At 48.9% G+C, this 24,508-nt stretch overlaps 1 protein-coding gene across 1 annotated transcript in view; it reads left to right on the forward strand.

Annotated features, from left to right (window-relative positions):
* The first annotated feature begins 6,266 nt into the window (after window positions 1-6,266).
* Window positions 6,267-24,508, forward strand: part of LOC144125463 (protein argonaute-4-like) — a 90,370-nt gene continuing 72,128 nt past the window's right edge. Inside the window, exons 1-4 of the mRNA XM_077658848.1 lie at window positions 6,267-8,376; window positions 12,618-12,674; window positions 17,683-17,823; window positions 23,557-23,766. Coding sequence (XP_077514974.1) covers window positions 6,973-8,376; window positions 12,618-12,674; window positions 17,683-17,823; window positions 23,557-23,766 — 1,812 coding nt within the window. The 5' untranslated portion in view covers window positions 6,267-6,972. The remainder of the gene's footprint in view (window positions 8,377-12,617; window positions 12,675-17,682; window positions 17,824-23,556; window positions 23,767-24,508) is intronic.

Raw genomic sequence — 24,508 nt, forward strand, 5'->3', positions numbered from 1 at the left:
GGGAAGCGCGTTTCCCACAGCGAGCATGTGCTGACATTCTCCGTGACAGCAAGCGTTATCCGTGGCAAGAAACGTGCATTCTTTACGCCCGATATATAAATGAAAAAAATTGAAGGCTGATTCGACGGACGGTAATTCGAAAGTTCAGCCAAGGTCTCCGCAAGCCGCCAGATACCGCTTGGCAGGTGTCGTGTTACGTTGCTAGCCCCCCTCCGGCATCGTCCCGTAGCAGCCGCCTTCCGGCTGTCCATTCCTCTCGCCGTGTCAGGTGGCGCTTCGCTCTGCTACTACGTGCCAACACGTCACCTGTCACACTCCGTAACACGTCATCTGTCAGGTAGCATGTTACAGCGACTACGATGCGGAACGCAGGGACGGGCGAGCTGCGCCCTAAACGGAATGAAACTGAAGAAGTCACTGCATTTGAACACGAAGCGAAAAGTTTCACCACGTTTGGTAAAGCATTCATCGCATAGGCCGGAGAATAACCTTGGGCGACCTTCAGCCTAACCACGTTAGCCGTGTATGACCGTACGCGGTACAGTTATGGCGTCGCTCTTGACCCTTTACCCATGACCTTTAGTTCACCTCTGCTCTTTGACATTGGGTGATACTACGTCTAAGCCATGTCGTGTGTGTATATAATATAGAACGGCCGTGAATGCAGGCGCTGCCATGGACGAGCCTGAGGCACTTTGCAAGCGTCCTTGCTTTTCGCTGAATTCCAGGGTTAGCCAAGTTGTTTTTTTTGTTTTAGAAAATTGTTTTTATTCTCACGTATACAGCTAGACGAAAAGCGTGCGCGTGTGTCTCAAGTATATTGAATGCGCGGCGGGGTTTGTCGTTTGCCGCTTCTTCGTTGCTGTGGGGGGAGGGCTGATCACTTTTGTGTGAAAATTAAGACCTTGCGCGACAGCTATTGCCTCGCACTAAGTTCTTCAGTGCAAGGGCTATACGACGCTGTTTGGGGGAGCTGCATGTTTAGTCGCGTTTAGTCACGGAGCATGCCATTATCGGCTTATACAGCTGTCTGAGTCGGGACGGCTGTTCCGACCTGTTCTCTCGACCACAGTATACTGAGTTTTCAGTCACTGACCATGTCAACTATGTTAACTGCAGTCAGCTGACCACTTTCACATGGTCAGTAAACCGAAGATTCATTCTGCTGACCTGACCAGACGGCATTCCATCAAACCATCGACTAAGTACTCTATACCAGCTGTTTTTTCCCGTTGAGCAGACAAGGGAAGGGACGAGAGGGGCTCGTTAAGAAATACATGACGCAAGCCAACAGTGACCGAACCAAGGAGCATAGGGAAATTTAAAAAAAAATATTTTGTAGTGTTCGTCAGTGGGGGCTTAATATGGCAATGACTTTTTAAATAGTCTCTTTGCGACCTTAAACCCCCATAAAAAGCGAAACTTTTTAAAGATAATTCATTAAAAAGCAGAAGAAAAACAACCACATGCCGCCGGTGGGATCCGAAACCCACGACCTCTGAATTTCGCGTCCGGTGCTCTACCAACGGAGCTCCGGCGACGCCTGTCCAGTCTTCTGCTTTCGGCAGTGTATATATGCGTGTCGTAACGATCGATATGATCGCAAACGCAGCCGATATATAGAGCCGGCGTTAAATGGGCATTTTCGGCTCGCAGCAGTGCCTTCGGCCAGCGGTGGCAACCAAGCCACACCTCCTGCTCCGTCGCCCGCCGGTCCCTCGTGGGTTTCGTTCGCGCAAGCACTCCAGCAGGGCACCGCGGCCAGCCCGCAGCCGCGCGCCGTCAGCGGCTGCCCGACCACGGCCGCGGATCCCAGCGCTCACCCCACCGCTCAGCCCAGCGCCTCCCGTCCCAGCTACGGGGCCGCCGCCGCCGCGGGTTCCGCCAAGGTAGCTTCCAGCAGCCCCCGGCCTGCATCAGCAGCAGCCGCCGTGAGTGGCACTCAGCCGGCAGCAGCTGCCCTACCACCGTCGCCACCAAGCACGCCGCCCGTCGCGGTGACACAGCAGACCCCCGCAGCTGGCGACCAGGCCACTTCAGGCGATGTTGTCAGGATCAAGGTGCGTACTGTTTTCCGAAAAGGGCTTCATCTTGAGCCATGCCATGTAGTTCGTTTAACCTCGTTATAAGGAAGCTGAAAGTTCGTTCACGGCTGTTGCTTCGTTATATGCACTGTTGAAGGAGCTCCCGAGAGGAATCGTAATTCCTTCGTTATATTCATTATTTCGTTATAAACACATGCTGTGCATCTCGTTATGCCAGCGGTCCAAATACATTTGAACCTCTTTACAACGAAGTTGAAGGTTTCCGGCGGTTACTTCGTTATAGCTGTAGCTTCGTTATAGCCCCTGATGGCCGAGCTTCCACGTGCAATCATAATTTCTTCGTTATATAAGTTGTTTCGTATTAAACCACTTCGTTACAAAGAGGTTCAGCTGTTAGCTTCAAGGCAAGAGGAAACCTCACCTCTCCAAAACATCGACTTAAGTGGACGGTACGAGAACCGAACTCCGGTATAATACAACTGAAGAAAGAAGCGGCATGTGCCTCTCGATAGAGGCCCTCCAGCCAATGGCGTCGACTGGTTCCCATGACGTCATGGTTACTCAATCCTCTTGGACCTGTGTGACATCTCAGGGAGTGGCATATGAAAGGATATGAACCACCGCTTGATCAGATTGACAGCGGCGCCCGGAGAATCGGCCGACGCCGTAGGCTGCAAGGCGTCCTTTGAAGTGCATCCGTCGCTTCTTTCTGGAGTTCCAGCCGACTACAGGGCTTAGTTTTTACTGCTGAAAAGTGCTGTGGGTAGCAAGCATCGTGGTAGTGCATGACGTATCGGGCGCTCTGGAAGTGAAACGTAAGATTTAGCTGCTGACAATGCCTAGATCGAGAACAACGTTTCGGAACCGCTACGGGTTCCTTGGTCAACAATGAGGAGGACAAGGCGAGTGGCTGAAATTTAAAACCGAAGTTTGTGACGTAAAGACCGTACTTAAATGAGTGCTTCGAATCAGACCGGGCAGCTGCAATACATTTCGATGGAGGCGAAGCGCTAAGGCACCCCTGTGCTTTGCGATGTCAGTGTACAATAAAGATCCCCAGGTGATTGAAATTATTCCGGAGCCCTCCACTACAGCACCTCTTTCTTCCTTTCCTCTTTTATCCTTTCCTTTTTCACTCCCTCCGTTTTCCCTTCCCTTATAGGGTGTTTCATGTGTCTGCCAATATGTGAGAAAGATACAGCGCCATTTCCTTTCCCCAAAAATCAATTTTCAATTTTCACAGTTTCTTCTGTGAGGTTCAGGGCCTTAGTCTCACCTGGATAAAGGGTGGCTCAAGCAATTGGTGCGTCGTCAGGTTTAGCCTTGGAGTTAACTACTTATACGCCGGCGGCCGAGTGTTTTGTTGCCAGCGTATGAAATATTGTTTTTAAAGTGAAAGCTTTACTGGCCACAGGTTGAGCAATTTTGCATGATTCCTGGAGAGCACGTGGAGCAGTAATGACACATGGCATTTCTCTCTTTCGCTCTCTACCCACTACTGTGCATGCCCCACTAGTAGCACTGAGCCACAGGTGTTCCACCTGCCTTTCCTCAAAATCCAACTTTCAATTTTGTTTTCTCTTTCCTCTTTCCCTCCCTCCTTTATCACTTCCTTCTTGGGGTGGTTCGGGTGTCCACTGAGATATGTGAGATGGTTACTGTGCGATTTCCTTTCCTCAAAAACCAAAGAAAACAAGTTAGTGGAAGGACTTTGTAGTGTTCATTGGAGTTCACAATTTTGCAAAGACCATTCATTTTCACGAATGGAAAGGCGCACAACCAGGAAAGGCGCACAACCGGCTCTGCGGGACAGTGGAGAGCTCAATCTCGCTTCCCCTTTGTATATCCTGGATTAGCTGGGCTAATCCAACCCGCCGCGGTGGCTCAGTGGTTAGGGCGCTCTGCTACTGATCTGGAGTTCCCGGGTTCGAACCCGACCGCGGCAGCTGCGTTTTTACGGAGTCAAAACACTAAGGCGCCCATGTGCTGTGCGATGTCAGTGCAGGTTAAAGATCCTCAGGTGGTCGAAATTATTCCGGTGCCCTCCACTACGGAACCTCTTTCTTCCTTTCTTCTTTCACTCCCTCTATCCCTTCTTCTATGGCGCGGTTCAGGTGTGCAGGGTTTTATGAGACTGATGGTGCATCATTTCCTTATCCCAAAAAGCAATTATTATTATTATTCCTATTATTATTATTATTAATATTGGGCTAATCGACAATAACTTTTCTGGCGGGAGGGGGGGGGCGGAAGGAAATGGTGCAGTGCCCCCAACCGCCCCCGTAAGGGAAGGGACAAGGGTTGGGGGAGTGAAAGAAGAAACGAAGTAGTGCCGTAGTGGAGGGCTGAGGAATAATTTCGACCTCCTGGGGATCTTTAACGTGCACTGACATCGAACAGCACACGGGCGCCTTTCGCCTCCATCAAAACGCAGCCGCCGCGGTCGGGTTCAAACCTGCGAACACCGGGTCAGCAGCCGAGCGCACTAAGCACTGAGCCACCGCAGTGAGTGCATTGTCTTTTTTATTCACGCGTTAAATGCGCTTTTACTCCAAGCGAAATGTTGCACTGTCGAGCCCAAACTTCCACTCTGGCAAACTGATGTTTCCTTGGGCTGTAGCTGTTGATTCTTATAAATTACGCGTCTGCACATTGTCAATTCATAGAAAGATTCCCGTATGTTGCTCATCTTTCACTGTTAATAAGCGGCTGGTGCGTCTTTCCGACCTCCACGAATGCCGAATTTTCCACTGTAGTTCCTTGTGCCGAGCTTCGGTGCCGGGCGCCGGTTTGTTTCATCATGAATAATTAAATTTTTCCAATTTTTTTCACCCCAATCGGCACCATTTCTGTGGGCGACCTTGGACATGTGACGTCACCAGCTGCATGCCCGTCGATATTTGCTCGGAGATTGGTCAAGAAGAAAAAAATAAGACCTTTGTTTTTGGCCATTTCACACAAACAGTGGTCTGTCGCTTACAGTCTCCAGTTTAGTCAGTCAACGCACCGAGAGGTTCTGTGACAGTATGCATGACGACAAGCCTCGATCTCGGCGTCATACTTGGGGAGAAACCGAGTTTTGGTTTCGGCGTTCTTTGTTTTTCCTGTTTTAAAGAGCTTCTACTCAGGATTCTGAAAAACGGTTTTTGAGGCACAGAGAAGGGACTCTTAAGAAATGTGATGCGAATGGGAACGCAATACCACGTCTAAACATATTCAAAATAGCCCACATTTTCCCTTTGAGTGGTTCAGAAACCTTGCAAGAAATGCTTCTACAGCTGTGGCACCATCATGGCCTTGGTTCACTGTATAAATAATTTAAGGCAGAAAAAGAACAAGTAATTACTGTCTCGCTTTTGATAAACACCGTGACTACGCAGTGCGGTTCCTTGATTTTGCAATCGTCCCGATCGTCCCTGTCATATGCGCTTAAAATAGCACAAGGCTCTGAAATATAATCCGAGGAAAGTACAGGGTCGGTTAAAAGTTCTCAGGCCAAAGGGTCTGCTTTTGAGCTGTATTATCAGGCAGACATGACACCACCAGACTCAGACTATCCGTAGAAAGCGGAAGAGGTATCGTTCTGTGCTCTGGGAACCTTGATAGCTTTATTCGCGTCTTAAATGCCATGATATACCGATGAAACAAGCAAGCCCTCTGGCCCCGAAACATCGGAACCAAATATTCAGAACCCACAATCCCGAGCGAAGGTTGGCGAGCTCTTTCCAGTGACTTTTTCACGCCCGCGCATTTCTCCGCCTCGAGCTCCTGCGTATTTTTGTTCAGATGTGTCTGTCGGTTAGATTCAGAAGTAAGGCAGCTGCTATGGCCGCTGCCAGTAATAAGCGTCGCTTCGGCGGTTCAGGAAGCCCCCCCGACCCCATTCTACAGGGGGGGGGGGGGAATCCCGAACGCATAGGCAGCCGGCGGTGGGGCCGAGTGGGTAGGGCTGGCTGAACAGCGCCGACCTGTGAGCATGAAAAGAGTGATGAAAAGATATAGAAAGGCTCGAAGACGCTGAAATTTAAATTTTGACTGCACATAACTTCGCTTGCACAAAACATTTTAAACATTGTCACTGGAGAATATTCTTGCTCAAGCGCTGTCCTTCAAAGGGCTCGCTATAATGCACGGGGTGCAGGAGGCTTTTTCTATTAAGACTCACCGGAACCGGTCCTGCGCTGTAGTGTAGATCGAAGACCATTCGGCCAAACTTATGTGACGCTCAACACACGAAACAGTGCGTCCATACTTAATTGTTCATGCTCTGCTCTAATTACCTCCAAACACGGCGCAGGAGCTCGAGCGAACCCTACCCTCTCACTTCCCACGGCGGCCTGCCCACGGCCAGCTGGGCCGGACCATACAACTTCTTGCCAACCACTTCAGCATCGAGATACCGACTGGCAGCGTCTACCACTACGACGTCGACATCTCCTCGGAAACTGCCAAGGAGACCAAGGTTCCTGAGCAGAAAAAGTACCGATGCCTCAGTACAAAGATCAACAGGATTGTCATCGAGCTTCTAGTAAAGAAGTACCGGCAAGACCTGGCCAACTGCATCCCGGCTTTCGATGGCCGCAAGAACCTGTACACGCGCCGCCAGCTCAACTTCCGCGAGCGGACATTCACAGTCGACCTCGAGGAAGACCAAAGATCCCAGAAGTTTATAATCAAGATCCAGTACGCGGCCACAGTGAATCTGGACGCCCTGCATGGCGTCTTCCAAAAGCGCGTACAAACTGTGCCCCAGGAAGTCCTCCAGGCCATAGACATCGTCTTGAGGCACAGCCCCTCGATCAACCTTGCACCGGTTGGACGCTCGTTTTTCAGACCGCCGGGACCCAACGAGCAAAATGACCTCGGAGGAGGCCGGGAGGTGTGGTTTGGCTACTACACGAGTGTTCGACCCGCCCAATGGAAGCCCATGCTTAACGTCGACATGTCAGCAACAACATTCTACGAGTCGCTTCCACTGGTCGACTTCATGTGCAGGTTCTTAAGCGACAGCCGTCGTGTGTTGACGCCCGCAGACTTCCGGTCATTGCGCGACAACCAGTACGTGCGCCTGAATAGGGAGCTCAAGGGACTCCGTGTCAAAGTGACGCACCTTCCGTACCCGCGCAAGTACAAAGTGGTCAAGATCACGAGGGAACCTGCGAAGGAAATCTATTTTGAATCAGAAGGTAGTCAGATCTCCGTCGCCGACTACTTCCAGAGCCGCTACAGGCGCTTGTCGCACCCGAACTTCCCTTGCGTGCAGAGTGGCAGCCCGACGCATCCGGTCTACATTCTTCTGGAGGTGTGCGAGCTGGCCGAAGGCCAGCACTGTCGGAAGAAGCTCGACGAGAGTCAGACCGCCGAGATGATCAAGCGCACGGCCAAGCCGCCAGCCAAGCGCTTCCAGAAGATTCGTCAGTCTGTGCGCGACATGGTCAGCAGCTCGGACAAGTACCTGCGAGAGTTCGGCGTCAAGATCAACACTGAGCCCACTCAGGTTGTGGGCAGAGTGCTCGACCCGCCATCTCTGGTATTTGAGAACAACACCATGTGCAAGCCGCGCGACGGTACGTGGGATCTCCGAGGGCAGCGTTTCTACAAGGCGATGTCCATGACAAAGTGGATTGTTCTCAACGTTAGCCGCTTCGCGCACAAGGATTCCCTGGAAAACTTCATCAGGATGCTGATCCGCATCGGCCAAGAACTGGGCATGCGCATTGCGCAGCCGCTTGCGGTCATCACGTTCGACACAAACCGCCAGCCCATGCGGACCGTTCTCACGGAGCAGCGCAAGCAGTACCCGCAGTTGGAGATGGTTGTGGCAGTGATAACAAAAGCCACGAACTACGCTGAGATCAAGCAGGTGGCAGAGACTGAGCTCTCTCTGCGCACACAATGCATCTTGGACAACAACGTGGTCCAAAAGTGCAACGCAGCGCTCATCCAAAACCTGTGCCAGAAGATCAACGCCAAGATGGGCGGTATTAACAATAGTCTCCTGATGCAGGAGAAGCCGAAGCTGTTTCATAGGCCCGTGATCGTCATTGGAGCAGACGTGTCGCACCCATCGCCTGGAGACAAGGTGAGGCCATCCATCGCCGCGTGCGTCGGAAGCCTAGACACTGTACCGTCCAAGTTTCACGCCACCATTCGGGTACAGATTGAAGACTCCAAGGCTAAGGCGCGTGTGGAAATCATTAGAGACCTGAAGGACATGATCAAAGAATTGCTACTGGCTTTCCACCGCGCCACCAGGCACAAGCCCGAGCAGATCGTCTTCTACAGGGACGGAGTGAGCGAGGGGCAGTTCTTGGAAGTCCGTAACTATGAGGTAAGTAACTGCGCCTACTACTATACTGTGCCCACTAAACGCTCATCTTGTTAAGACAGTTTTTCCCGCATTCAATGTCACTAGTGTCATTGGATAACCTTTGTCTTTGGAGAAGCCGACTAGCTGTGCATATACGTAACGACACCGAAATGATCTCCACAGGGATATAATTTCAGGACATCCAGGATATTCATTTCTGGAGACGTCTTGTCGGCGTTAGTTGACCTCAGCTTGATCGTTTCTCTTCAAAAGGTGGTAAACATCCAAGACTGAGGCCTCTGGCGCGGTTTTGTACGTATCCGCTCCGCCTCTCATCCTTCTTACACACGGGCGATTATAACTGCTGTGCAGTTGACCGTCCGTTGAGCTGAACGACAGTTCGAGGTGTTATACCCGTGCCACACGGTCAAGTTTTATGTCATTAATTACTTAGTAAATCAATTTTTAACGCAATTGTCGCGGTGCCACACACTTGTATTTAATGACATTAGACAGACTAACTGGCGTTTGCGACCTTCTGAGTTCGCCACACCTCATTCGCCCGAGATCTGTATACTCTTTTCGCCATTCCGCATGCGGAAAGACATGCAACTTTTTTGTGCGAAGTCACTACCCAGAGTATAATCGTTTATTCATAAACAACACTATTTTTAATAGGAATTCATATGTACTGTTATCCTGTGAGCTGACACACGAGTTCTACTTTTACACACTTGTCAAGCAAGAACAGTGGTATTTTCTACAAAATAATTTTTATATTATATTTGAAGGGCATTGCTGTTATACTTTCTCATTAACACTGTTTATATTCAGGGCTTTTTTTTACTGCCTTGAAGGCGGTATCGTCACCGTGACTAGTTAAATTATTTATTTACTTATAAACAGATACCTTATAGGCCTCTGGAGAGGCATTGTGTAAGGGGGCGATACAGAAGTTAGTGAGAAATAGCCCAGAAATCCAAAAATCATATTAAAAGTACAGCAAAACACACAAAAAACAGGTGAGTTTAGATAAGATATCGCAATTCATTAACAGGGATAAAAGTAAAAAAACCACTCTGCTTCATGAAACAAAAACAGGAGAAATGCACGAAGATTCATACAAAAGCCAAAGAAAACATATCAGGCATAAATGAGCAAAGCTGCGCATCACGAAACCGAAGAGGCAATAGTCTCAAGCTGCTGAAAACGAAGTTGTACGAATCCTGAGTATTTAAATGACGTGCTAACCGTTATCAACGAAATGTTTGGGTAGATGTTCGCGAAAGGGGTCTTGATTAGCCTGCAGGGCGGTGCTGTCCGGAAGATCGTTCCAGAGACGAATGGCACGCGGGAGTGACGAGAAGTTGAAATCATGTGTGTTGCCATAAATTCGGCATAGCTGCAGTTATAAGTAGGAGGGACGTTGTAGATGTGCTGGCGGTGAATCAGTGGCATGGACGTATTTGTGAAAGATAGATAAAAGGGCAGTCTCGCGACGAATTTGCAAAGGATGCATGGAGCGAAAGTTTGATCTTCAGTTGGGTTGCACTGGACTGATAACTGTAATTTTGCCAAAATGAGACGACAAGCCCGATTCTGGACAGCTTCCAACTTCTCTATTAGATATTTCTGATAAGGTGACCAGATGGATGAAGTCTACTCTAGCTGCGGTGCTACAAAAGTAATATAGGCTTGTTTACGCATGTCAGGGGTAGTGCATAGCAGGTTACGGCGAAAGAAAACTAGTGACCGGGAAGCATTAGCGAAAGTGGTGGATGTGTGTTCAGCCCGAGAAAAGTTTGGTGAAATATGGACGCCTAGATGCTTATACTGCGTATTCCGAGCCAATGTATCGTTATTATTGCGGTATGGAAAATTCGAAGTTGCGCATTTTCGGCTAAAAGTAATTATATTACACTTAGAACTGTTTAGTCATTAGACACGTTTTACACCAGTCGTTTATGCAATCGAGGTGACTTTGAAGTTCAAGGTGGCCATTAGTAAATTTTATTGGTCAATGAATAATGCAGACGTCAGCAAATATGTGTATCTAAGATGAGATTATTGCTGGCAGGTTATTAATGTAAATTATTAATAGTAATGGACAGAGGAGGCTTCTAGCGCCGCGCCCGATGTAACATCGCAAACAGGAAATTAATACTTGTTAACAACGGTGTACTGCTGGCAATTAGAAAGAAAACTACGGACCCATGACAGAGTTAAAGAATGTAATTTAAGCGCACAAAGCTTAGATATTTGTCGGCAATGTTCTACCCGATAAAATTCTTTGGCAAAGTCCAAAAAGGTGGAAGTGGGCAGTTTTCGTGCGAGTGTTTGTTGCCACTTTTGAAACCCGGTACAACCTTTCCTATTTTTCAACCGGTGGAAACCTCACCTGTAGATATTGACTGCTTAAAGATATGAAGGAAGATGATTTTGGAGACAGAAATGGCATTTGTTTAGTATTTTGAATTGATTTAATCAACACCAGAAAAAGAGGGTACTAGGTTAATTATCAGGTGTACTAAGCCATCAAGTGTAATGTCAACCGGCGCCATGTACGGGTAACCAAAATCGGGTACATACGAGACGTTAGGATTATCTTCTTGGGTGAAAATATATGCGAAAAACGAGTTAAATGCTTTAGGACATTCAGCATCGAAGTAGGGGGTGCTGTCAATATCATGTATTGATATATCATTACTGACACTGTTCGGACGTATTGTTTTGAAGGACTTGCTTTTATTGTTCTTAAGTAGCGCAGGAAGGGCTTTTTGAAAAAAAAAATTTTTCGTCACAGAGGCCAGAACAACAGAGGTTTAGGTAGGTTTTATATTTACCCGGCGCGCAGGGCGAACATTCGTGCTTTGTATTTTTGTACAACCGTTTTATTTTCTTATTTCTCATGCATTGATGCTTTCTTGTAAAGCAAGTGTTAGGTTTATGATTTGATAGCGTGATAAGCGGGACATGTTTGGCTACTATTTCGGCGAGCTTGCCTCTAAATTGAACCCGCGGTTATATTCTACTGACTTATATTGAAAAGAGGGTGTCAGAATATTATCAGAAAACATTTGAATTTCGTCATTTATTGGATTGTAATCTCCTCTGTTTAGTTGCGAATCAGTAATGTCAATAAATCTGCCAATAAATAATAATGTCGTTAAATCTGGACGTGTAGCGCCAGCTCCGAAAATAATGGCATAGGCAAACTTAAGGCTACAAACATCTAGAAAGTGCGCGTGTGGCACGGGTAATAAAAGGCAGCGCCACCTGCAGTTGAGATCTCAGCTCAGTGGAGATACGCAGTTGGACCAGTCTACTGACCCGCTGCATCGGCCGAGTCGGCGGCATTTCCGGCTGCCACATCTTGCTATCTTGGCTAATATAAGTACAACTACAACTTCCATTATAGTCGGATACAACTCAAGAACCCAGCAACTCAAGAACCCTGAATGGACTCTCTTGCAGCCAATGGCATAGACCAATTCTCATGAGCCTGCTTGGGTAACCACGTGGCGAATGCTAGATGAAAGGGGTTAGTCTCCCCCCTCACAGGGAAGACTATTGTCACTGCCACGGCGTACACCGCATTGTCAGCCTTGAGGGTTCGTGATGATAAGCCGAAGCCATTGGCTGGAAGGGGGTCCTTTTACGGAGAAAATCGGCTTCATTCTTGAGTGTATCCGACTATATTCGGATTAGTGTAGCCAGAAAAAAAAAGCCCGCGAAGTGGCACCAGTAAATCAACGGCTGAGCGGTGTAGCCGGACGTTCCTGTACTGAATTTTTTTTGGCTCTGTGTGGTTGTTCACTACAGGTATACTGAAACGCCAAGCTTGCACAGAAATGTTTGTTGAGTGAAGTCAACTAGGTGGTAAATGCGCAGAGTTATATGCAAATCGATCACGTGATCCGGAATGTGGACCGCGTGAACTCAATTTAGAGGAGTATGCCGAGTAACTGCAGCCGACTGTTATTCATTTAAGCGTCAGTTGGAAAAGCTGCACTTCCGTTGAACTGAACGGTAGCTGAAACGGCTCGTTTAACCAGAGTACAACCGATAATAGCATTGCTTAAAAAAACGGTGATCTTCGCACTACACTCTTTGTGAAACGACAATTGTATAAGATACGACAGCATAGTTCGTGAACATCCAAATTGTTTGGTTTACATTCTGAACTAGGTAGATATCGTGATGATTCGAATGGCCTTTCAGCCTTGACCGACATTTTTTGTTTCCGCTCTCAAATCTCGCAGGTGAGCGCCATCCGGCTGGCGTGCAAGGAACTGTCTCCCAACGAGACCTACGAGCCAGCAATTACTTTCATCTTGGTCCAGAAGCGGCATCACACGAGGTTCATGCCCGCCAACGACCGCGACGGCGTGGGCAAGTGTCGCAACGTCCCACCAGGCACGACCGTAGATTCGGTGGTCACGCACCCGCTGGACTTCGACTTCTTCCTCTGCAGCCACTTCGGCATCCAGGTAGGCGTCCTCTTCTCCGCTCTTGTTGCGATTGTCAGCGGGAAGAAATGGTCTGCGGTGTTTTCGTTTATGAATTTGCGGAGGAAATAGTCCGGGCGCCGGCATCGCCAAAGTCGTGTCGCGTCGTTAATGCGCTACAAATTCCAGGAGCGCCTGCGGTGTAGGCCTTCCACATCTTGAGGAAACGGAAGCATGGTTTTCGAGATCACCTACGCGCGAAACTGTGACGGAAGATTTCCGCTTTACATTGAGTCCATCAGGAGCGCTGTGTGTGACTGTGACGTCATCGTTCACCTTTGGGGAAGCGATATCGGAAGTTGCGCATGGGGGGCCTCTATGGCCAGTGCTCAGTGATGCTGTCATGTGGATATGGTCATTGGTTTTTATTCTCGAGGTGGCGTCTACTGAGACATGATTGCAGAAGGTTGGGTGAAAAGAGAAGCGCTTGATGTTTAGCTCGTACGTAAATGATGGAAGCGGCCTTTAAGTCTCAAAAAACGGTCAAAAATTGATTTTTGTTTAAATAGTCGTGTCGGCTTGTATGCCTCGGTGTTTATGCTGTCCCGAAGTCGGGACACCGACATAGATGACGATGACCGACCAATGCGCTGATGACAGCCAGCCAGGAAATAATAGTTATTCACTGTATTTATTGGCGCGAGGGCATCTAAGGCCAGATAAAGCCGGAAACATGTTGTGCATGCGGCATTAGGAGCAGGGCAAGTGCATGGGTTGCTCATGGGCACTGCCGGTTTTTGTATATTGCGTTTAAACACTGTCCTTCCCACGTAATGGCGCATTTAAACCGCAAACACCACGCCACACCACATCGCACCACAAGCAGGACCACACCGCACCACCACATACCTCGACACGACGCGACACAACATGACACGGCCCTTGGAATTCTCGCATGTGAATAAGTGTACTCCTCGGCGCACCCGCAGGGCACCAGCCGGCCGGCCCACTACTATGTCGTGTGAGATGACTCCATGTTCAGCGCGGACGACCTGCAGAAGCTCAGCTTCTACCTGTGCCACACATACTCCCGATGTGCAAGGAGCGTGAGCATCCCGGCCCCTGTGTACTACGCGCACCTGGCCGCCTTCCGTGCAAAACACCACATCGCCAGCAAGCTGGAGACGTCCGGCGCGGTCAGCCAGTCGTCTGAGGGCGGCGGTGACACAGTGTTGACCACTGCCCAATACGTGGAGGCCGTCAAGGTGCTGCAGGAACTGCAGGCCTCCATGTACTTCGTGTAATGGAGGAGGTTCTCCGCTGCCCCTGCATTCCGGTTACGGTGAGCCTGGAGGCGCACCACTGACGTCATACCCAACAGTTCTGGAGAAAAGCAATCTGGAACGGGAAAACGTTTAAAGGCATTTGCAGGGAGGGTGTTATATAGGGTATAGGGAGGGTATTATGAGCGCAGTGTTCCTCATATATTGTAAAATTCTACTACAACGATCAATATATCCCCAACCTACCGCCTGCAGGCTTGCATTTTTTTTTGCTATTAACGTTTTTGCTACAGTCCAAAGTGTTCCTCATTGGTTTTCTATTACAGTCATAACTGCTCGATGCGAGCAATGGAAACAGTATAAAAGGAAGATTTTTCCAGATATCGGAAGAATGGGCCTTGAATATTTCAATACCAGAATCTTACACTTTCCCAAATTTCAATTTTTTTTGTCGAAGAATGTTGGACATGTGCGCAAGACGTAGAGGACAAGATATACGTGACACGCAGTGGACATCTTCTCCCGGCCCTCTTGGCGTTGCACTGTCGTGTGTTCAAGGCGCAGGTGAAGTGGTATGCATGGGATGGACGATAAAGATCACCGCTTTACGAATGCCGTATAGCAACATTTTTTAATGCGTTCTGTTGTAGTGAGAGACGACTTAACTGTTAAGTGCTGCTCCGCCCACATTAGGGCCGCTGCATCGAATTCCTCCACGAGGAAAAAGTTAATCGTTTATAAATTCGTTTTGTGTTACCTAAACTAGAAGTTTACCACCAGACGAAATTAAAAACGAGAGAATTTTGATCCAAATTCTATGATCGGAACTTAAAGTGTTTCATTTTGGTTCATTGTAAGCTACACATCACAGATGCGCAACTGAATAGGAACATGAACACAAAGCGCTTGCCCTGTGTTGTGTGCCTTTCACGTGTTTAATTGCGCTTAGTTCAGCTGTGCATCTTCTATGAGCGCACAACCAAAATTTTTCGTTAAATATATATGCGCCTAATATGCTTTTTTTTGTCGTCCTAACAAAATGTTATTGACCACTGTCCGGCGATATTTTCTCTTTTTCTCGCTGCCTGCGCCCCGACTTGCTATACTCATAAATGCTGTATGTATTGCAGGCAGAGAAGAACCTGAACTGAATTTAACCGGCTTTCTGCACCTTGAGAGCATTTCATAGCTGCACAAAAATGCGATCTAACTTTAAAAACCGCAGCCTTCGCGACGTTCAACTGCATAGCCGTCAGCTAGTTGTCAAGCCCCGCGGGTGTCCCTTTGCGATAGATAGAGCGAGAAGTCCTTTAATTTAAACAAGAGATTTTAGCTCGCATGCTACACTCTAAACACAAACAAACGCCTATATGGGAGTAAGAAAGAGAGTAAGCTGCCTCTTAGCGGATAGGACAGCTTACTTCCCTTTCTTACTCCCTTTTTACTCCTTTCTGTTTAGAGCATACTCTACATGGGGAAGAGTATTGTGGCGAAAATATCGTAAGGCGAGAAGCGCGGAAAATATCTTTATAGCAGTAAAATAATAAAAAAACAATAAATATAATCTAAGCATAAATGGGCAGTCAATTTGCGCTGAGGTACATGGACAAGTAATGCTACAAGATATTAAATGGTGATGCGCAGTATGTCCTACAAAGGGGCTATCAGTGTTCACTGCATGAATAGTGCATAGTGGTGAGACTTCAATTCATAGCGGTGAGTTGTTTTCTATTTGTCTATATAGGCGACATTGGCCTTTTCGAGCGGATGCATGGATCTCGGAGTTCGATCTGTGAGATCGTTGTATATGCCATTTGTCACTGTTTTTCAGCATTCTCTATAGATACCAGTGTGATGAACATAGAGATCAAAAATCTTTCTTTGTGATCGGAAACAATCGCAAATAATCGGAGACTATGAAATAACGGATTTATTTTCTTGGAAGAGATGTATGATCAGTATCTTTCAGTTGTAGCTCCGCAAGCCTGGTATGAGCAACTACTAATCGGTGGTTTTCGTTGTTAGAGGCTCGGGCTGGCTTTGATTCAAATTCGACGGAACAATTTCCAGGTTAGCGTAAGTCAGCCAAGCCGCCACTAATTGCACCTTTTGTTTTCTTGCAGGCTCGCAAAGCGAAGGATTTCCTTGGTTTTGTTCTTTCATGTGCTGTCCGAAGAGTGCGGGAGCCTACATTGTTGTTTGCTGTTCTTGTGCCTTGAAATTTATTAAGTTCTAAAAAAAAGGTCGATAAAGTTGGCCGTTACATGAGGTTTCTTTGTCTTGCAGTCACTGGCGCTTGCATTGGCCAGCGTTGTCCAGATCCAGTCTTTTCAACTACAACACATGCTAAAAAAGTGATAGGGTTTTGAAACGTAGTTAAGCCGAGTAGAGGTGCGAAAGCATGTGTTTGGCTAGGTTGGCTCAAGGTTTTGCTTGGCTGGTTGTGTTTTTGTTTTGCTTTACTGTGATATTGGGCTAAGGTTAAGCTCTGAAAGAGGTTAGGCTGATCTGATCTGTTCACGCCGCAGATGGAAGTTGATATAGACGATGACGTGCAATGGACAGCATGAGTGAGTGTGGTTTTTTGACACGAGGCGTGATCGGCTGCGGAGATAGCACAGTGCTCCTTGTGTAGTGGCGAGCGAATCTGATCTGTTCGGGCCTCCGAGGGTTCATCGCCCAGTCGCAGCAATACTTATATTTTATTTCTTCATGCGCCTAGGTTGACACTCAAAGTCAAGCTCCGCGCAAACTCGGTCAGCCGACTAGACTTCGTGAGCTAGTCCCTTCCCAAGCAGCGCAGGCAAATGGGCCAATTTTGCGAATGACTGATTTCACTCTGGTGATAAAAATTTGCCAGTATATTCTCAATATTGGGCCGATCAGTTGTGCTGCTGGGTGTCAGTACTTCGCGCACCTTTGTGTGCGCACCGAGACACCCTTAGAGCGTGTGGGGGTAGCGGTCTCGGTGCCAAAAGAGATGCCATTGACTCAATGTGCCAAGCTCAGCCGGAGACCAGCTACCAAGAGCCGAGGGGGTTGGTCGTTTGGTGCCCAGCCTTCGCCGGTCGCAAGCCAGAGAATGGGTCGGAGCCAAAGGTTCACAAAACCAAACAAAGCTTATACAGCAGAGAGACGATACAGAGGATTTCGCAATCATTCGTACGAGCACATACAAAGTGATTTACAAATACAGTGCAACTCATGCAAATTAACAATCGAGAGAGATTACAATTCAACAGAATCTGCATTTAAAGCGCACTAACACAGAGAGAAAAGAAACACAATTTGTTCCCCGGGCTCTGGGAGAGTAGACGACCTGAGGAGCACGACAGGGCCGATCCCAGACTGGCGCACGTTACCTCGGTGGTCCGTGGCTGGTCGAGTGGTGTTCTCCCGGGAGTCGTGCGTGCGCGCATGTCAATGTTCCCGGATGTTCCCTCTGAGGACACTTGACTGCATGCCTCAGGCCATAGCGCCCGCATGCATGCCGGTAGTGTTCGGTTTCGGCACCGGCCTCGATCGGCGGCCCACGTTCTTCTTGAACCCTTTCCCTTCGAGCAGAGTGTGCGGTCTCGTCACTGCTTTGGCGGCAGAGTTGGCGTCACTCCGTATGCCAGCCCTGCTACGACGGCGCCGCTGCTAAGCGCAGCCACTGCCCCCTGGACAAAGAGCCTTTCCAGGAGGAAGACATGGCGTGGACAACCATCAGCAGGGGCAACGTTCTCGGCCGAAAGGTACGCCGCTGTAACTCTGAGCACGGCTGCGATACCGAGTGCGTGGCGTCCGCCATGTTGGAACACTTCGCCAACACCTACCAGTTCCACGCCATGATCTCCCCTTGTGTATCCAGATGGTCCTGCACCAGGACATTGCGGAACATCTGGAGCGCGACTGTTTATCGTCCCGCGCACGCGAACAAGACGATAAATTTGGCAACGTATTCATGCAAATAAAAGAAGCGTTAGGAAAGATACAGGAAGGGAATGGTGCCCTGCGGATGAAGCTGGATTCATTCGAGCAGTGTCTGCGCCCTGAGACTTAAAACACAGTAGCATCTCAGTCCACTACTATCGCCAGTGCAGTGACGGACGCTCTAGAAAACAAGGTTTTGGGGCTCAAGACCTTGGCCGAGACGGCATTAGCTGAACACAGGCGCGAAGTCGCATCGGAAATCAGGGACGCACTGGCTGGAAACGGGAGGTCCATGAAAGAGGTAGTCATGCCAGAGTGTGAGCGGACAGCGCTGTTTATGAAGGACAAGGTCGTAGAAGCCTTGTGTGAAGATCGCACGCTGGGAGATGCCGGATTTTTAGCTTCGGCGGCGTCTGCTGGAAAACAGGCTACGTCAGTAGACGACGAGGCCAAAGCTGAGGAACAGCTGATCATCGCTTCCCTGAACATCGGTGGTGATTTTCTGGACAAGTAGGTTCCGTTCGAACGAACCATATATGACTGGGATGAATTTCTCTCCCAAGCACGTTCTTCGCCATTCCGCACAAGCAGCGATGACCAGCCCAGCTACCACCATGGAAACCTTATAGTTCCGTGCCAATGTTTTCACGGCCACCGTGTTTGGCCTCGTGTTTACATACTCGAGGGCTTGTGCGACAAATTCCTGAATTGACCCATGGATAAGAAGGCTAAGCTAGATCTCATCGATCCTAGCGACTGCACGAGACAATTAACTGTAAGGAACGCAATTCGACCAGTCCACCGCTGCGCTTGTATGCCTACTGCCTTTGCCAACTGCATCAAGTTACCATGCTTTGCAGTAGGAATATACTACCGTTGCTAAGAGTAAGCATTCCGTATATTTAGTGACTGAAATCTCCTACGGAACTTGGGCAAAATACCCTGCCCCTAAATGTGAGCGCGCTAGAGGACAGCTTACTTTGTTTTTACACCTTTATCGGCTTATTCGTGTATAGATTGTGGGCGCTATATATGGCACATCTTCGGGGTTACCGACAGGGGCGTATTTATGGGAGGAAAGGGAGCCCCCCTTATCTCGGCTGGACCCCATTATGTGGACGAAAAAAGTCCAAGAAATACGCTGTTGAAATGCGACCAGCATTTCCAAGAGTAACACATGAATCTGCCCCTGGTTACCGACTCGTATCTCTGTCCACGAAAAGCCTTGCCTCGTTGTGACATGAGCACTACGCCAACACGCTTCTTCGGCTGTCGTTCCATTCGAAATAGTGAAATACGGCGAGGTGTGGGTGGGCAGTAGCAGAAAGCAGAGAACTCTGAAGAAAAGCTGTACGGGAGTACGAGGTTATGTGACATTTATCCTCCAGCTTAATCATAATTATTGCAGCCGACCCTGGTCGATTAAAAAATTGCTGGCTAATCCGTGCTACGCCTATATTACCCCACTGCAGGAATGCATGCCTACTGTTCATTGTTTTGATCTAATCCACACGCAAGCAACAACACAATGAACATTGTCAGCAAAAAAATCTTTATGCACTTGTTTCTTTGCCAAGATGGAATTAAATTTAACGCAGCACATGAAGGGAACAATACAGGCGTGAACTCACAACTGTTTATTCAGAAAGAACGCACATACATATATGCAGTCATGCAGTGATTCATCATATCAAAATTTCCATAATATTAGGTACGTCTCCAGAGAAATTATATTTTCGCTTCAAGCCCAGTGAAATGTCGCTGATACATATATCAGCCTTTTATTCTGATAAACGCTACCAGTAGGTACCGTTCGAATTCTGCCTAGAATCTTTATATTGGTCAACTTTGGCGAGCATATTTGCACTTCTTTTGGACGTTACGTCGCTTGTAAGCATTCAGCGATGACGTAGGCTGTACGATATGTCCGCTATGAATTATCGCCTGTTATCGGCGTTGCGGCGCAAGCACCTTTTTGGTACGCCAGGACTGAAACCTCCAATTTCAAATTTCGCCTACGCTTGTCTGTACGAATCCTTGAGTTTGCTCGGGAAGAGAAACATGGGTCGCGCTAACCTCACCGGTGGCAGCACCTGCCATCGCACGGCTCTGGCTCATCGCTTAACAGCTGCGCCACTCCGCTGGCACTGGTATAAGGACTGCTAGCGATCTATGAATTAAAAGTAGAGAATGACCATTTCCACATACATGGGCATCAGCCCTTTAACTCTATCGCGTCATATCCTTAAGGCGGAACCTAAGTCCGATTTCGCCCACCTTTTTCTGAGGCAGCTGCTTGACATTGAAAACCAAGCCTGGAACCTAAATCGAATTGAAAACCAAAGTTCTAGCAGACTTAATTCGTAGGTGGCCTAATCGTGCTAAATCGTGCGCCATTCTTTTTTTTTAATTTCACTTACCTCCCAATGGTGTCACGCGTTCGAGGTGAGATCGTTCAGGCGGATTCAAGGAACCAGCACGCTAGCGTTGACACAAGCACACTTAGAGCCATTTTGTGCACCCGACAAGCCAACCAGACCCACAAAAAATCGCTCACGCGAAAGAAAGAACGCGGGCACTGTCCCCCAGTGCAGAACGACGTGTGATTGCGTACTACAAGAGGACATACGAGGGCGTTGAAGAACGGGTGCTCGAACGCTACGGAGTACGCATCACAAGAAAACACATGCGCATTTTAAACGGATATAAATGCACAGTGCTGACAAGGAATACGTTCAGTTATCTCGTGAAGATAGTGAGCAGTCATAAGAAAAGTTTATCTCTCATATATAAGTTCTCTTTTGTAAAAATCCCTGCTATCCCCTTTGTACTTCGCTGTGCGAAATTAGTCCGTTTTTAGCAGCGGTGTTGTTGTACAGTCGCACTAATTGAATGGCAACACTTACATGAGGAAGTGCCCGTGCATAAGCGTTAACGCTTAGCTAGATCAACGTGGCAGCAGCGCTCTCTTCTCGCGTCTGCGCAAACGACCCAACGCGAGGCGTTGCATACCCACACTGACACCTCAAAGGTGCAGGTTCGAATCCCAGTCGAACATATCTATTTGCACAGCTTTTATTTCCTCGAGCTGTCTTGTGCTGAGGACGGGCGGACAGACAGAAACCTGCGGACAGAGAGGTGACAGTGTAGCCGTTAAAAAACCCGTTGTCCCGTGTTAGGTGGCGGAACTCTATAGCAGCGCATGGTTCGAGTCACGGACGTCCTTGCACTGCAGCCCTGAAACAGTGTTCGTCTCCGTATGGGTTGCAAGTAGATATAAGGATAGGCTTGGCGGCCGTCTTACAGAGGGTTGACATCCTATGAGCGTGTCAACCCTATGAGGGTTGGACCCTATGTTGATAAAAGGCGAATTAGGAAAGGAGGGCCGGGGGGAGGGCAGCAGGAACCCATGAAAAGCATCGACCACTTTTGTGATTTCCAGAGACGGAAAACGCGCCTACAGGCCTTGAAAAACTGGTGCTCAGGTCTACCCCACGATGACGCCCCCGGCCCCTTTCCTACCGCGAGCCCGCTAGCGATTGTAGCGCCACCTCGGTTATTTGTAAACATTCAGGAATTCTACAGCTGTTAACAGCAGCAACACTAGTCTCCACTAAGAGGTCTTCTCAACGCGAAGTCAACAGCAACACTAGTCTCCACTAAGAGGTATTCTCAACGCGAAGTCAATGTATTATATCTATGACCGTCAAATTATACGTACAAAATAATTTTAGCGACGAAAGACAATCAATTAGAGCCACACTTCAGGGCATGAGGCGAGTAGCATTTATACTAAGCCAAGGCCTCCGAGATCGGGTATTAAGGTAGGGTTTGCTGAATGGACCTGACGCCAGTGACGCCAGCTATAGTCGGATACAACTCAAGAAGGAAGCGGCAGACGCCCGTCAAGGGAGGCCCTCCAGCCAATGGCGTCGACCGATTTTCAAGACGCCGCGGTTAATCTGATTTACCCTTGTTTATTTTCCATCCTTCTGCCACCGCCTCCGAGCTCAAGCTGGCAGTTCCGAAGGGAACGGTCATGCGGAGAATGGGCCGGCACCACTGGCTGGAGGGTCTCCTCTGAGGGGCATTTGTCGCTTTGTTCTTGAGTCGCATCCGAGTAGAGCTAATAGTAACGTTGCCTGCGACCATGGCACAAGGTATTTTCGTTTGCTCAAGGTGGGGTCAAAGACCCATTTTCCAAGCATTTCACCCTGTTTAAGCCGAGCACCAGGCCAGGTGAAGCTTGTACCCACTGTATCACAGCTGCGTACCCAGCGACACTGGGGATCGAACCTCTCACCTCATGCATGCTAGACGGATGCTCAGCCTCGCTACTGTACACTTGTAGCACCGGTTTTCGCCTCGACTAGCTCCACCACAAATCATTTGTTAGGCTTTATCGCGGAGCACACGTTTCCTAATCTAGTACAAATGGTGGCATTGTTTCATGAAACTGTGGACAAATTCTTATGCAAGAAAAATTTCTCTTAGCTCAGGAGACGTTGATTGGAAGAGCGCGGGGTACTTCGCCACTGCTGCAGCGGATGCGTTGCTTTCATCGTCGATGGGCTTTAACCGTAGACATAGCCGTCAGAAACGCACGATGTAATGAACAGAGTTCTTCAGAAGAATTCACTATGGCGGCGCTCTAGTACTGCCTTGTAATTGAAGCCTGGACCACGCAAGGTTCCCGCTGGAACACCGGAACTAAACTGACGCTACTGGCCCAGCCCTACCGAACGCCACTTTTGAACTCCCTTAGAGCGTCACCCGCCGGAATAACAACTATACGTTTAATGTAGTGGCATTTCGAAAACCTTTCCGGTCATTCGCAGCTCTCACTTTTCAAACAAATATATATGTAATCAACTTACCATTCTACCGGCTTACTCCGCTGTCCACGCAATTTACATCAACAAGCGCCTTCTTCCGTTGCAATGTCCTAAGATAAAGCATTGTTCTCCTCAATGCAGTTTCGATTCCCAAGTTCGCGCCGTGTCTTGATATCCGCAGCACACACCAGGTGTCGCCAGCTGTTCCATGTTCGTTTTCGAGACAGATAGACGAAAAGAATTCTGCTTAGGGAGTAGCTGTGGCCAGCGAGGAGGTGAAAACGACCAACAGAAGAACGTCGCGTTTCTCATCAGGTAAACCGGGTAGATATAACTTCTTGGAATTATTGACAACGCAGTGCAGACCGGCCGGGATTCCGTCTGACCGTCTGCTGCCGCGCGCAAAGCTTCGCAGTCTAGTGTTTTCTCTTTTTACACCATACCCTGGTGTGACAAGGACGGCGGAAACGTGATAACAGTCGCACACGCAGACTGCATCCTCAGCCGACTGTGGCCGAGACGCTGCATGTTAGGACGCTTGAGTGCGTGCCTCCAGCGATGGCGCCCACGAGCCTGCAGACAGTGTTCGGTTTCAACAGAGGCTTCGATTGGAGGCCGACGTGTTTTGTGAACCCGTTCCCACCAACTAGAGTGTGCATAGTCTGCGGTCTCGTTCCTTCATCGGCAGCCATGTTACCCTGTCTACACCTGCTCTGCCAGTCCTGCTCCGAGGGCGCCGGTGCCAAACGCAACCACTGCCCCTTTCACAAGGAGCCCTTCCAGGAAGAAGACGTGGTGTGGTCAGCCTTCACCAGGGACAGTATCCTCGGCCGCAAGGTACGCTGCTGGAACGCTGAGCACGGCTGCGACACGGAGGTCTTCGCATCCGCCATGTTGGAGCACTTCGCCAACGCCTGCCAGTTCCACGTCGTGAGATGCCCCGAATGCAGCGAGAGTGTCCGACACCGAGACATTGCGGAACATCTTGCGCGTGACTGTGAACCACCGCGCGCACGCGACCAACCATCAGAGGACAACTTTTCGAACGCCTTTATGGAAGTCAAAGGAACGCTGGCAAAATATTGGAAGAAAATGCTGCCCTGCGCACGAAGATGGATTCGTTCGAGGACCGTCTGCACCCTGATACCAGTGGCGCCTTTGCAGCGCAGCGCACCAGTATTGCCGACGCAGTGACAGCCGCCCAAGTTTTCGGAGCTGACGACCGGAGCGGAGGCAGCGTTGGCTGAAGACCAACGCGAAGTCATCGCAGAGATCAGGGATGCGCTGGCTTACATCCAGCGGACCATGAAAGAGAAGAACAGCGAGGGGTGTGAGCGTAATGTGTCGCGTTTGGAGGACAGGGTCGTAAAAGCCGTTTGTGAAGAACGCACGCCGGCAGATGCCGGATCTTCACTTTCGGAGATGACAGCAGCTAAAATGAGGCGGCTTCAGTAGAGGACGAGGCGAAATCTCTGGAACTGCTGGCCGTAGCGTCTCTCAGCATCAGAAGCGACGTCCTCAGCAAATCCGTCCCGTACGTATGGACCATAGATGACTGGAATGGATTCTGCAGGAAATCGTCTGATCGTTTGCGTTATTTCACAGGCAACGATGGCCGGCCTAGTTACCACTATGGATACCTGTTAGTTCCGAGGCTATGCTTTAGCCGTGT

This window comes from Amblyomma americanum, chromosome 1, assembly GCF_052857255.1.
Source record: "Amblyomma americanum isolate KBUSLIRL-KWMA chromosome 1, ASM5285725v1, whole genome shotgun sequence".
NCBI classification, from domain to species: domain Eukaryota; kingdom Metazoa; phylum Arthropoda; class Arachnida; order Ixodida; family Ixodidae; genus Amblyomma; species Amblyomma americanum.